At 43.5% G+C, this 15186-nt stretch overlaps 2 protein-coding genes across 2 annotated transcripts in view; both read left to right on the forward strand.

Moving 5' to 3' along the window:
- LOC128310141 (G protein-coupled receptor kinase 2) overlaps positions 1-5330 on the forward strand; it is a 41262-nt gene extending 35932 nt beyond the window's left edge. The window contains exons 7-11 of the mRNA XM_053046703.1: positions 3068-3257; positions 3333-3581; positions 3663-4024; positions 4098-4361; positions 4423-5330. Of these exons, the coding sequence (XP_052902663.1) occupies positions 3068-3257; positions 3333-3581; positions 3663-4024; positions 4098-4361; positions 4423-4524 (1167 nt within the window). The 3' untranslated portion in view covers positions 4525-5330. The remainder of the gene's footprint in view (positions 1-3067; positions 3258-3332; positions 3582-3662; positions 4025-4097; positions 4362-4422) is intronic.
- A 7376-nt stretch (positions 5331-12706) lies between these two features.
- On the forward strand, positions 12707-14556 carry LOC128298189 (lysyl oxidase homolog 2B-like). Its single transcript, XM_053033936.1, has 2 exons — positions 12707-12914; positions 13208-14556. Exons 1-2 carry the CDS (start codon positions 12707-12709, stop codon positions 14554-14556), a joined length of 1557 nt encoding a protein of 518 aa, XP_052889896.1.
- The last annotated feature ends 630 nt before the right edge of the window (positions 14557-15186 follow it).

Consider the following 15186-nt stretch of genomic DNA (forward strand, 5'->3'; position numbering starts at 1 on the left):
TGTTTCGGAACGAACGGACGAATTGAACAAAGCACAAAAAAGGAAAGAGTATTTGCGAAAAAGAAACACGATTACGGTGTACGATTTTTTGCCGCACATCCGCTTCGAGCGAAAGGCGTTTTCGGCTGGTTTTACATGCTGTGCAAATTTTATGCAAAGTCTACGAGAAGAGCAGGAACATCTTCGCTCTCCTGTCTTCGCATCCTGCTGCGATAAGAGAATGCAATTATGCAAACGCTAGTTAAACATGCTGAAATCCAGTGTAGTTTGTATTGAGCCGTGTCGTTGCAGTATCGTTAGCGTACGGCACAATAGAAATGTTATAAAGTCCGCTAGTAGAAAAGTAGAAATTCCGACGGTATAACGGTATTACAGGATCAGTTCCAAGGAGTTTTTGCGACTTAGATGTAGTTACAGAAATATGTCCAATTAACATTCCAATATCACAGCATTTTTTTAAATAAAATTATTGGAATTCGAACGCTAACAAGGGAACATGGTTATCGAACTTACAAAGCATTTCACTATGCTACATTCGATACACCGAACAATTGATTATCAAGTCGTATTCCGGCAGACAGTGAAACGTGAAACAGTCTTGTTTTCCGGGAGGCATCGCCATAATTATAGTCAAGAAGTTAATAAGTATGTTGCAATTATGCGTCTTTCGTTTTTATTTTTATCCCCCTAGCGACGTATCTCGCATGCACATACGCCAGTGTCCGAGTATCGATTTTCTTAAAGCTTGTACCGCACGTTAATCCGACCAAACGAACAAGAGACATCCCGCACCGGTTCCCATCTAAGCAGCTGGAAAAGCATTTGCAAGGCAAGAATTTTCCAATCTTTGTTACTGATTTCTTCGCCCTGTCTTGTTCCCTGGCTGGCTTCGGAAAACGGGGCCTCTAGGACGAGGTAGCGGCGGCGTGCTTGTGTGAAGCGTGTGCGTGCCCGCCCCCGTTTCGCCGTACTGGCTAGATTTTATTGGCGAAAAGCTTGGAAAATCAGCTCCCGCTCGTTTGCACACGTTTCGGATTCGGCCTGCTGCTCGTGGTGGTGGTGGTAATGCCGATCGCACGCCGAAAATGATGGTGACTTTGACGACATGTAGTCTCTTTTTCGGTTGTCTTGCTTTTTATTCACCATGCTTGAGGGGATCGTTTTTTCTTGCCTTTATCCCCCTTTGTAAGCCTTGTACAAAGGAGACCAAAGAAATGGCCTCGAGGGAGCGGTGAAAACGGGCTCATGATGTACTTTTCGGTCGCCAGAATAGCGTCGTGAATAGCTTGTTAACGATAAAAAATGAAGACAAACGCGTGGAAGGATTGTACCGCTGCGAATGTAGCGGACGGATCCGGGATTGGTGGCGTAGTGTTATTAATATTGATTAGGATCCGCGGAAACCTATTTCCCCCCTTTTTCGCCCGTGCTCGTGTTGCCGATAGTGCAAAGTATTGCAGTATTTTCTGACTCTTCCTGTGGCTTGATGGGCAGTAGCGGAAGAAACATGAAGCGCGCTAGGAATGGAATTTACAAGATTGTTCAAGATGTACCCTTTTCCTTTGATTTGGAATCGTAAACAACGAGCATCTTTTGCAAGGAACGGAACGAGATCCGTCCACCGGTTTCGACCCGTAAAGGTTGGTCGATAGCTAATGCTGGAATGCAAGTAATTTGTATGCAGAAAGACAGCAGAGGTGAGTTCAGAATGTTAAGCTGATGGTCCTTCTGCTCCATCCCGACGATGATCCATATCGGTAGCGGGAGGCGGCTGCTAATGTTGAAATGCCAGTTTCCGGATGGTCGGATTCCGTTGCTTCGGCCACGTACCCGCGGAGGGAAAAAAGGGTACTCCTGTCAAGAAGCAGGCAGAGATGGTAATGAATCTCTTGATAGTCGGTTGTTATTATACCGTCCTCGGCTCGGAATGTTTAAGAAATCGCAAAGCAATCCCTAGGTAAGGTTCTACCGTACCGACGACTGTACTGTGTAAGAAAATGAAAATAAATATCTAAGCGCAATGCTCTTCCCGTCGGTAGCAGTTTCTCCGTTGGCTGTCCTTCGTTGGTGTAATTTAGATTTAAATGGAGATATCTCAAAACGGCAACAAAGTGTGACAGTGTCGAGAGCGAATACAGAACCAAAATCAATGGTGTCCTTTCTAGCGCTGTTCTTCTTCGTGTGACTCTCCCCGAAGGAAAACAGTGATGTTTGTCATGATAGAGAAGTTGAGGGGTATTTTTGTTGTATGAATAATTCATACGTCTTCCTGGATAGATGTGAATGAATGTTTACCGGTAGAAATCCTTTCGAGGTATCTTTGTCTCACTCAAACGAAAACGGGCGCGCTTAAATAAGTAATGGCCAACGCATTCGTGCAGCTTTAATGTGGGTAGAATTTTTATGAGATCTTAGCGTGAATATTGTAGTGTAAAGTGTTTCTTTTTGCATTGTATTTTCTTACACTTCAATCAATCTTCTTTAATGATGCAAAATTGTTGTGTTCCAATGAGGAACTTGGGACCATTTTTCTGAGTACGGTGAAGTGCAACTTGGAGTAGCAGAAGTGGATTTTTTCTTTCTTTCTGTACTTTGGGTTAAGTAAATTCGATTCTGTGACAAATTCCTATGGAGAAATAATTCTTCTTCTAACTCTAAAGGGGTAGAACTCGAAGAGAAGCATTTTTTAAAATTATAAATAAAAAAGGTTATGTTTAAATATTATTACGTCTTTGCATTTAATTTCATGTTCAGTGTTTGAATTGAGGTGTACTCAAGCTAATAATAGATTACTGAATAGGCATGCTCGTGTTGTTTGATGTGGTGTGCTAAGATAATAATTGAATTTATCACTTCGCCTACAAATCCCATTTAACAGGCCAAACGTCACACGACCTTTCGAGATGATGATGTAAATTGAATCAATCAAAGAGCAAACGTTTAATTGCGTGTATATTTATTGCCTCAGTACCGGTTCACGTTACAAAATTGACCGCTCCGATCGGCAATGCCAATGCCATCCCACTAACATTCGCATTGTTTGTTTGTGTACTTCACCTACCAACAGGTACGGGCCACCGGCAAGATGTACGCCTGCAAGAAGCTGGAGAAAAAGCGCATCAAGAAGCGAAAGGGTGAATCGATGGTGCTGATAGAAAAGCAGATACTGCAGAAGATAAACTCCCGCTTCGTGGTGAATCTTGCGTACGCCTACGAAACCAAGGACGCGTTGTGTCTAGTGCTGACGATTATGAACGGTAAGGGATTGCTTAGGACAAACAGCTTGCGCAAGGCGAACACCTACGCTAAATGTCTGCTTTTGCACGTTTCAGGTGGCGATTTGAAGTTTCACATCTACAACATGGGCGGCGAACCAGGGTTTGAACTTTCCCGGGCACGGTTCTACGCGGCGGAGGTGGTCTGCGGGTTGGAGCACCTACACCAGCAAGGTATCGTTTACCGCGATTGCAAACCAGAAAACATTCTGCTGGACGATCACGGTCACGTGCGCATCTCGGATCTGGGGCTGGCTGTCGAAATTCCGGAGGGCGAAATGGTTAGGGGGAGAGTGGGCACTGTCGGTAAGTCAAAATCGAACATGACGTTTGGCATGCATGGTGTCGAGTGCTAATTGTTTGGAACTGTTGTCCAATTATCTGCAGGTTACATGGCGCCGGAAGTGATTGACAACGAGAAGTACGCCTTCTCGCCGGATTGGTTCAGCTTCGGTTGCCTGCTGTACGAGATGATTGAGGGACAGGCACCGTTCCGTGCACGCAAGGAGAAGGTGAAGCGCGAGGAAGTCGATCGGCGGGTGAAGGAAGATCCGGAGAAATATTCGCACAAGTTCAGTGACGATGCCAAAACGCTGTGCCAGCAACTGCTGATGAAAGCGGTTAAGAGTCGGCTCGGTTGTCGCAATGGGCGGCACGGTGCGCGCGAAGTTAAGCTGAATCCGTTCTTTAACAGTATTAACTGGAAGCGGCTCGAAGCTGGTTTGAACGATCCTCCATTTGTGCCGGATGTAAGTGTGGAGCGAACGTTTCACCGGTGAGTGAAAATGGTTTAATTGCATCCCTTTCATTTTGCAACTCTAGCCGCACGCGGTTTATGCCAAAGATGTACTGGACATTGAGCAGTTTTCCACTGTGAAGGGAGTCAATCTGGACGCAACAGATGAGAATTTCTACACCAAGTTTAACACCGGCTCAGTATCGATACCGTGGCAGGACGAAATGATCGAAACGGAGTGCTTCCGGGAACTGAATGTGTTTGGGGTGAATGAGTGCCCGACACCGGATCTGCTCACCAACGCACCACCGGTAGTGGAGAAGCCTGGTTGCTTTCCGTTTAGAAGAAAAGTAAGTACCCGGTTCTAATCCGCTACAATAATCCTAACTAATGATCGTTTTTCTTTGTTAGAAAAAACAAACGCCGCGCGAGAAACCGGTTCCGTTCAACGAGAAACTGTTATCCTCTAGTCAAACAACGGTGAGCTGTAGCCAGGCGCCAAATGAGAGTTGATAGGTGTAATGAAATGGAAGGCCAACAAAAAAAATCAACCACGCACGAACTGCGCCTGGAAGTTCGCGATATTGAGGCACGTTCGGCAAAGAAACGATTGTACATCCTGGAGATGGTAAAAGCTGGTAAATTAACCTTAGTAGCAATTCATAGCAGCAAATGACGTACTAGACAATGGATTGGGGAAGTAGCTATATCGCTCGCCAATTCCCGGCCAGTCGATGGTAAACCTCAAGTTTGTAAACCATTCCTCAACGAGAGGTCACCATCGACCGAGAAGGAAGAATCATCTCCACGTTGCTATCCGCAGCAATAGTGCGTGGCAAAACGTCCGCACCATAATATCTGCGTGGTGTGTGCCCAGGTGCCCAGGTGCGACAACGCACTTAAAATGTAATGAATCTTCTACATTAAGGAATCCATACTACCGTCACTCAACTCAGTCAGTCAATGGTACACAATTAGAACAAGCACATACACATTTTCTCATACGCACAAATAGTAGATAATGAACAGAGTAAGGAAATGCAAAAACGAACCACTTGATTTAGAGGCATTTGACTAATGCGTTGCTAATGTTTTAGAATTTCTTTGCACTGAAAGCCATAAAAGAGATAGACGACACACTGTACTTCGCTTCTCAGATGTATGTGTGGCCTTTTTTACCCATGTATATAATTATGGATTATTTCACACAAAGTTTTTTTTTTTATTTTAAAATTAAAGGTGCGAGTTGTGTTTTTCTGTCTTCCTTTAAGAGTTTACGTTTTGTCATTTCGATATGGCTGAGTCCAACACGGATTTGCAGTTGCCCGAATCTGTCTTATGTTAATATTATACTGCCAGGTGTACAACATAATCAATGGATGCGAAAACACAAAAAAAAGTGACACAAAAATTCTTACCAAAGCCGATAGGGTTCCCTATTCCCGTCTTTCATTGCATCGGTTAGTTTATGCATTTTGGAGTGCAACCTTTTGAAAATAGGCTTGCTTTTGCGTACGAAACATATTTCCCCCGTACGGGTGACGTGGTTTTGTATGCATGTGTGTGCGTGTAGGTACGTGTATAGTACTGATTTGACCCCCCCCCCCCCCCTCTTCCTCTATAATATATTGTATTTTAAACCATCCTACGAGCTTGATGAGTTTTTTGTATGAAAAAAGTACATATAAAACCCGCTCATTACAATTGTGCTACATTACAACTAGGCAATTATGTTTGTTTGCCTGCCCAGCACCAAGATCAGACCGGTGCAAAGCGAATAGTGTAATGTAAGTAGACAGTAAAAAAGATGTAACGTTTTATCAATGCGAATATTTTATTTGAAAACGCTGCGCTGTTGGTGGTGATGCTCAGATGAAATTTAAACGGAGCTTTGTTTTTTTCTTGCAAATAATCCTTTAAATATGTTTAATCGTACACCACAATTCATTGATTGCAAGTGTTGTTTTTTCTGTTGCTATTAGAATTGTCAAAAAATGCTCATATATGCTCAGATGTATCAGCGAACTGTTTCATACGTTTGAATTAGCTTCGGGCACACGATCTTCATGTTACGAGGCTGCACAGATCTGTGTGTGTACATTGTAACTTTAAGCGTTATATTAAAAAAAAACAATGACGAGAATCATTGTACCCTATTGTGAATGCAATTCCAGCTGGTAGCGAAAGTACTGTCATGGGGGAAGTACTTAAACACAAAAGGAAACTATAAAATATTCGAATCGTTGAAAAAGGTAACTTTTCAACAGTTTTCATACTCATGTACTAATCAATTATAATATAAATAGAAGATTCTTCGTGGCAGGCAATGGCACAATGGGGGGAGAAGAAGAAATCGATTAACTCTACCACGCACATACTATTCATTATATAAAGAATAACACACACACACTCCTCCCTCATAAACACACCCCCAAAAAACACTGTTCTTCTGACTCGAAATGCGACATGAATTAAGGTGAAGCGAACTTGATAATGGGAAATGCAAGAAAACAAAATGATAAACTTAAACTAGTTACCGGAAATGCAAATGCTAAATGTGTAAAGAACAGTGCTAAACACAATGAGGAACTCAGATGAAGGAACAAAGGTGGTAGAACAAGTAGAACAAACTGTAACAAAAGTATGAGTGAAAGCAATCATTTACTAGGGCTGTTTTAGCTTTAATCACTGTGAGCGGTAGGAGATGGAGCGAATTGGTTAGCGTTTTACCGAATCTATAAAGTATTGTGTTCAAAACAAATGTAGCACCCAAAATCACGAATGCGCATTCGTGGATAGCATCGTGCATGGCCAGTGAGCCGCACGAGGGTGTGCTTTCGTTGGTATGTTTTATATATTTTAAACTTTTGTAGCTATACACACGCCGCACAAACGTTCTAGTTTAAGTTTTATGCGAAAAAGCACCCGGTAAACATTCGGTCCCGCTCCGCCATTTCGTCGTGTCGGTTGCGCGGTACCGATTGGTATGAACGTTTTATTTAAACCTTATCGTACAGAAAAGGAAGCACAAAAAACAAACAAACAATAAACAAACTGTAAACAAATCAGTTCTTGTGATGTGAGCTATGTCTAATTGTGTTGCTGCAGTGAATGGATGTGCTTGTTTATGCAATTTTTGGAACGGACGTTACGGCGTTCGGTTCCACGAGATGTAGGAATAAGATTGTTATACTTACGTTAGCGAATTGAGCCCTCGACGCTTGTTCACCTTGTTCTCTGAAAGACAAAGCGCTAGCCGCAAAACATATACGTGGAGAACTTGGAACATAGTTCGCGTAACACATCTAAGCACAAAACTCTGTAGCACCTACAACAAAAAAAAAACAACATTCTCTCAAGTGTGTTTTTTTGTAAACGTATTGTATATAGTAGCGGTAGTAGTAGAAGAACAAAATACTTCCACCTCCCTCCGATTGTCCAGCAGTGAAGTGAAGCTAGTAAAACCCGCTTAGTGGAAGTTAATAGTAAGCGGCTGCAGTGTTGAATTGGGCGTAGAGAGCGCTTGACGCCACAGCGGAATGAGAACAGGAACCGCGTTCAAATATCCTCACGATCGCAAGATATTTACGATCTTCTATGTGTGTTTCATACTTTCACTATTTGACACATATTTGAGAAGTACAATGAATCTGTATAACTAAACGATACATTCGATGGCTACTATATTGGATCGCTACTCCGGGATCGCGAGTTCTCCTGTGGTGGTGGAGTGCGAAGAAGTTATAGTCAAGGTGTAGCCAAAAATTGGCATCTTCAAGCTCATTTAATACGATCATACAAAATTTTGGTACAGAAAGGAACGGTGGTGCCAGTGTAGCTGTGGCGGTAGTAATAATGTGCGAACTGTAGTTAGGCAGTGGTAATTGGATTGTATTTGCGCTAGTGCATTCTACCGAAGAAGCCAAACGAAGCCAACAATAGAATTTCGATGATAAATATTAAGTGACAACACAAAAACAAAAAGAACAAAAAAAAACACACACACACATGAGAAATATATGGAACCTTTTTACGTGTAATATCAGCAAAAGTCAGACGGAGGGTGGAATAAATTCCAAATTTTTGAACAGACAGCGAGAGAAACTAAATGATCGTGTATGATGAACGAATGAATGAATTCAGGGGCAGAAGGCAACCTTGTGTGGGCAGATTGAAGTGTGGCTGGGCAGGGGTTAGAATCGTAGAAAGTGAGAAAATGCATACAACTAAATAATAAATAGAGAAATTTAAATTCAATATGTACCTTTATCGTCTCCATGCGCTTGATGATGATCGTTGATCTACCGTTGCTTGTTTCGTGGCGTAATATTTACTGTTTGGTTTTATTTTATAATTTTAACAATAATTTAACCATTATGTTTTCATATCTTGGGAGCTTCTTCGCACATATTGTTGTCGTGACGACTAAGCTTTATATTTTTCCTAATAAATCGGTCATAAATACTGTCCCTACCTAGTCCCTACCTTCGCAGTGTTGCGCTGGTTGGATGGACTTTAATTTATAATACTAAACAATACACCTTTTGCTCTTCAGGTGACTTCAGTATGATATTCATAACTTCATTGCATACCTTTGTTGTAATGGATATTATAATTACACGTTGAAGTAACTGTGTGGACAAGTGAAGACAATGGCATAGCATATAGCCCATTTAGTCGCAAATCTAGTTTAAGTTATTGTTGTACCTGATATTTCTGCTATCAGTTCTGCTTTAGAAGAAAAAGAAGCTCTTTCTGCCTCTGCTTCGCTATAAATCGCACAGCAGGATACGAACCTTGTTGTTTCTTTTCTCTTTAATTAAGGTTGACCCTATTGAAGTCTGTACCAGTGGAGGATCAATCCCCTTGGAGGCCCAGGGCGGAATTATAAATGGGGCCTCTTATTTTAAAAACGTTGAATGTGGGGGGCATTGAGACCCTTGAAATGAGGCAAAGCAAAAGGCGCAGTAAGAAGGGGCATTACAAACATTTTTCTCCCACACGGCGAGACCCTAGGCGACCATCTACTCCGTCTACCGTTTGATCAGCCGTTGATCCCTTTTCTCAACTCAAACACGAATCCGAAAATCAAACTATTAAATAAATTTTTAATAAACACACAAAAACACTGTCCCTAAAATACTTCATATAAACACGTATGTACGTAAAAGCGTTTAGAAGAAAAGCGTCGCCACCAGCAGATGCTGATCGCGCCTCATAATTGCATGCGGTTTTATGGTGAGTATATAGTTCGCATGAATATACCGACGAGCAGAGCTGTGTCGGTGCCCGAAGGACGTGGACACTGCTCAGCATACGACGATACGGATAAAGAGCAGTGCAATAGATGTTAATATCACATATCACATATCAATCAGCAGATTGACTCGCGGTACTGTTTGCCTCCCACATTTCCACATTCCCAAATGGTTATTCTTCTTCTTGATGACAATTTTTGTTGGGGGACAACAGAGAGCAAAATGGAAAGAATTAATTAGTTAGTTTATTGTCCAGCTTACAAGAGCTAGAGGAGCACACGATCATCTCAGTCGTCAATGCATGTTATTCGTTAGCGCTTTTCCTTTCGTCGAAGTCTCTCCGCGTATGCGCGATCGGAGCCACCAAAAAGCGACCGGTTTTGTGATTTCTGACACCAAGAGAGCATCCACGAAAGGAGATAACATCAATCTGATCCGCACAAGGATCCGCCATGTTTGTACATGGTTGCTCACATTATCAGTCACTGTGATGCTATTGACCGATTAAAGATCTTCTACGATTGGCTATTAGTTACACATACTATCAAACACGGGAGAGCCATCGAAAGAGTAAATAGCTCAGGTACTGTGGGGAGAATCCTCCGTCTCATTTCACCCATCCAGTGCCTACAGTGCGTGTCAAAACTGAACAGCAGTTCAGTTTTTTAATTATTAGCAGTAGGAAACATGGAGTGCCACTATTTCCGAAGACATTATGTATTGTTTATTGTTCAATTATTTCGCAATAATTATATCTCTTGTCGTCATGGAGTTTCCGGGAGTTTTAAAGGATTCCATATATAAATATATTATTTCAATACTCCTTATTGTTATTTCCATAAAAATAAACTTGGAGGGAGTCATATGGAGGTGCTAGAACATTTGGACGAACGGAAAGAGATGGAAGATCAATCGAAGGATCAAGCGCTATGATCACTGGAGGGAAGGGTACAGCTAAATGAAATGATACCACGTGGTACGGAAATTTGTGCTATCTCTTCGTTGATCATGCTCTCTTGGTGTCGGAAACCAAAAATTTCACCGTTTCTGAGCGTTTTTGACGGACGGATCGGCACAAAATACGAAAGAGATGCAGGATCCGTTTTTCCTTTTCCCCCTTCACTCTAACGCGTTTGATAGGAATGTGAGAGGAATGTTCTTTTATAAACCTTAATTCTCACATTCCGGTCACGAAAAAAAAAATGAATTTATGGGTATATATGGGTATGTGCCTTGCCTTGTTATCACTTACAACTATAAAAGTAAATAAATGTAAACATGGTTTGCTGCATGTTATTCAGCGCCAGTGCCAATCTTCTTATCCAAATGGCTGAGCACCTTTGGATTGGGTAACATTGCCAATCGGTACGACGTGTTTACCGGATGCTGTGCGCAGTGTCACTACGCGAACTGTTCCGTCCTTGCCAGGATGAACCGAAATAATACGCCCCATTGCCCACAAGGTAGGATGCATGTTGTCTTCTTCGACGATCACCAGTTGGTTTTCTTTCAGGGATACTGATCGACCATTGCAATGCTTGGCTCGCGCTTGCAATTGCTGTAAGCATTTTGCTGTAAGCTATGCTGTTTAAACTATCGGCTTTATCAATACCGCTGTTGCAATCAATACCGCAGATGACAAAACACTCTAATGCGTTTGATAGGAATGTGACACCGACAGGCAGACGTGATTAATGCCATTGTGCGAGAAAATAAGCTGGCCGATTCCGGGGCAGTTTGTCCTAACTTCAAATATCGCCAGGGGCATCTTGTGGTACCCTTCGGGGCCCTCTCTAGCACTGGGCCTATGTATACAACTACTACACACATTTTTTGGGGCCCCCAACACGGCGAGGCCCTAGGCGACCGCCTACTCCGCCTACCGTTTGATCCGCCGCTGGTCTGTACATTTATTAATGGTCCTCCCCTGGGTGATTCTATACTACGCTAAGGTGGTATCTGTCTATTACACTTTACTTTTGTAATAACTTCAAGTAAAATGTTACAATTCGTTGTTGTTTTATAATGAATAATTAATTGTTGGTACCAATTAATAGTAAGCAGAACGATTTGCTTGCTGCTCTTGTACTAGGAGAAAGCAGCAATAAATTGACAGTTGTTAGCATAGCATACAATAAAAAAGGAAAATGCTGCCAGCATTATAATAACCAACTCCACTATCAGGAGCCGAGGGAGACTGCATGCCGTGCGGCACGTACATCAGTCATCTGTTTTATTGATAAGCGGGCTGGGAGTGAGCTGACGAAATTGATGAATCGTGAAGAAGCCTGTACATATATTTGTGGGAACGGAAACAAAAGGCGGAACACACTGTACCGTAAGCCACTTGCCGCAAGTCATTAAGTTAATCGAACCGCACAACACACGTCGAATGTGGAATGAATGAATCTCAATTGAGGCACGGAATTTCATTCGCACAGAGAGTAGCTTATCGCCGGACAACCGTAGGAAGGAAGTGCAGACGATCATGACGTCATAGGGGAATAGCGAGCAATGGCACGTTCTGGCACCTTCCTGGGCACACTGGGTCTGATTGCGAAGGATCATTTAAAGCTTTGGTTTGTTCGATTATGAAAATATCGAAATTGCGGACAAATGATGAGGCCCTGTCTAAATGGACATATTGTGGGTGATGTAATATTTCACAGTTTTTTTTAATAATGAAATAGTGAGATGTGTTGCATACAGTTTATACAACGATTGTGCAATTTAGTATATTATTCATCATGAAATGAAGTTAATTAGAAGCAATTGGATGTTGAATAGTGTAAAAGCTTATGCTAACAATTACCTCAATACATGGCATAAATAATTTAAAAACAACTGAAAAATGGTATTTTTACCCATATTGCGCAATGATGATAAGCTGCGTGTAGAATTGAAGTAAAGCAAAAAGCAAAAAGAAAAAAGGAGGCAAAACGTTCTCGGTGCATTTTGCGCTCATGCTATCAATTTTTGAGACCCCAAGCAAACAGCCTAAGCCGATCGACGGCCACGATTTGGCTCACTGTCACTCTTAGACAGCAGTTGTTTGCTGATAAGTCCCAATCGCACAGACAAAAAACGGCTTGGAGCATCATTGTGCATAAACAACTACACACGCAACGCGTTCCTTTCACGGTCCCTAATTGTTCGAGTTAAGCTGCCAACAACTGATATTCGGACGCAATCGGGTGACACAATTCTTAGCGTCCGGAGCTTGCTGACATTGGAAAGCAATTCACTGGGTTCGGTTGGGGTTTTTTTTCTCTTCTTCGTGTGTTGGACGTCCCGTACGTTTGGGACGCGATCGTTCGTTGGCAATAATTAATGTGCGAACGATCAGGCGGTCCGAATTGATAGGACCGCTGCCCGCAGTTTAGTGTAGAAACGTTCAGTAGTTAGATGATCTTTCACCGGACAGCAGCAGCAGCATCATGATGTCGCGCCTGGTGTGGTACGTGCTGCTGGAGATGCTGACACTTACGCTTTACGCCGGAGATTGCGCGATCGAGGAGGGTAACCGTACGTCCGCGCTGGAAGAGGCTCGACTGCAGCGAGAAAATCTTGTGCGAAAGTATCTGAAGCGGTTACGGAAGGAGGACGGTGCCCTGAAGTTGGTTGGTGGCCGGGGGGATTATGAGGGTGAGTCTTTTTTTTGGGGAGGGGAAGGAACAGTGATGGATTGCTACACTATGATGACTCTGCGGATACTACACCGTACCAGCAGATAGTGAAAGTTTATAAATCCTTTGCGGACAATCGTGTGTCGGCAAGATGACGCGGTCAAAAAGTTGTCTCTGCTGAGAACGATTTATCCTGCCGGGTGGCAACTGCTGCATGATGCTGCAGCAATCCGTGCGCTGTGACAACATTTCACCCGCACTGCAAAAACGTGTGTCCTTTTCGCTTTTTTTTTTCAACCCACGTAAATGTAGGCAATGTGGAGATATTTCATGCCGGCAAATGGGGTGCCATCTGCGATGACGAGTGGGATCAGGCCGAGGCGGAGGTCGTCTGCCGGCAGCTCGGCTTTCCCGGGTACGCGAAACCAACGCACACCGGCTACTTCGGGCGGGCGAAGCGAAAGTTCTGGATGGACAATCTGTGGTGCGGTGGGAAGGAGCCGGAGCTGGCCGATTGTCACTTTGACGGGTGGGGCACGAACGATTGTGAGGCGGGTGAGGCGGCGGGCGTGATTTGCAAGCAGCACGACACGGAAGCAACGACGAAGAAGCCGATTCCGATCGAGTTTAAGGTGCCGAAAGAGCGGTTTAGACAACGGCTCGAATTACGGCTCGTTGGTGGACGGGTGGCCGGTGAGGGACGGGTGGAGGTGCGGATCGTGGATGGGGATGGAGCGGCAGGACGCTGGGGTAGTGTGTGTGGTGACGGTTGGGGCTTGCTGGAGGGAAATGTCGTCTGTCGTCAGCTGAATCTTGGCTACGCGAATAATGCCGTCCAGACGGACTTCTTTTCGGAGGAAGCGGAATCGCAAGCTCAACTCCCGGAACGGATCTTGCTGAGTGGGACTGAGTGCGTCGGGAACGAGAGTACACTGGCCGATTGTTTACACGATCCGATCGGTGAGGGATCGGAAATTCGCTGCAGTGAGCGACGCGGCCATGTAGCGGCCGTTACGTGTGTACCACAAATGGCCGATCTAGTGTTCGATCATGTCGAGATGGAACAGTCGCTACATCTGGAGGATCGTCTCATGTATCTGCTGCAGTGCGCAATGGAGGAAAACTGTGTGGCCACGCAAGCGTACGACATCCAGCGAGACAATCCCAACTGGCATCTGGAGACGCGCCGATTGCTGAAGTTTACGGCGCGCGTGGTTAACATGGGCACGGCCGACTTCCGACCGCACATACCCAAACATCTGTGGGAGTGGCATCTGTGCCATATGCACTATCACAGCATGGAGGTGTTCGCGACGTTCGACGTGATCGATGGACAGGGCAAGCGTGTGGCCGAAGGTCACAAGGCGTCCTTCTGTCTGGAGGACAACCAGTGTTTGCCGGGTGTGGAACCACGGTACGCTTGTGCCAACTACGGCGATCAGGGCATATCGGTGAACTGTTCCGACATCTACCGGCACAACATCGACTGTCAGTGGGTGGACATCAGTGAGCTGGACTTTGGGGAGTACACGATGCGTGTGGCGATCAATCCCGAGTTTAAGGTGCCGGAAATGCGGTTTGATAACAATGCGGCCACCTGTCGGCTGCTCTACACGCAAACCTATGCCCGTGTGTTTGACTGTAAGCTGGAACGTCCGTAAGAAAGGAAGGAACTCACCAGGAAGTAATAGATGGATCAGATTGTTAAAACAATATGAAATAAATAGAACTATGTATGATTTTATTTGTGTGTTCAGCAAAGAGGTTCTTGGAATTTTGATTTCTTCGAGCAGAGAAAGAGCAGACCTTGTCGTGAGTGTATTCGGACGAATTCTGTCTCTTCCGGCTACTAAAATGACGATTTCTTCGATAGAATGACATTTTCAACGTTGATCGTTTAATCGGCTGTCACACTGTTGAAGCAAGCACTAAATCAATATTTTGTACTATATTTGCAAAAAATTTCCTATCATACGTAGGATTACATTGAACAATTCAGAAATTTTATAATCAAAACCAGTTTTTCGAATGCGGAAATGTCCTGAAGAAGTCATTGAAGAGTCACTTTTAAGATAAATAAAACAGTTTTCGCAAGATGACAGTATAAATTTCGTTAAAAGAAACGGCATTTAAATGGAACGAATTATTTCAGATGTTGTTTCGAGTTTGAAACGTTCGAAACTCGCTCGAAACTCTGGTAAATTGCTTCCCTTTTCGATTGGAACATTAGTTTTAGTTATTTTTAGATATATTTAAAATAATTTTTAATACTTCAAAATATTTTAGTATAA

Source organism: Anopheles moucheti, chromosome 2 (assembly GCF_943734755.1).
Source record: "Anopheles moucheti chromosome 2, idAnoMoucSN_F20_07, whole genome shotgun sequence".
Taxonomy (NCBI): domain Eukaryota; kingdom Metazoa; phylum Arthropoda; class Insecta; order Diptera; family Culicidae; genus Anopheles; species Anopheles moucheti.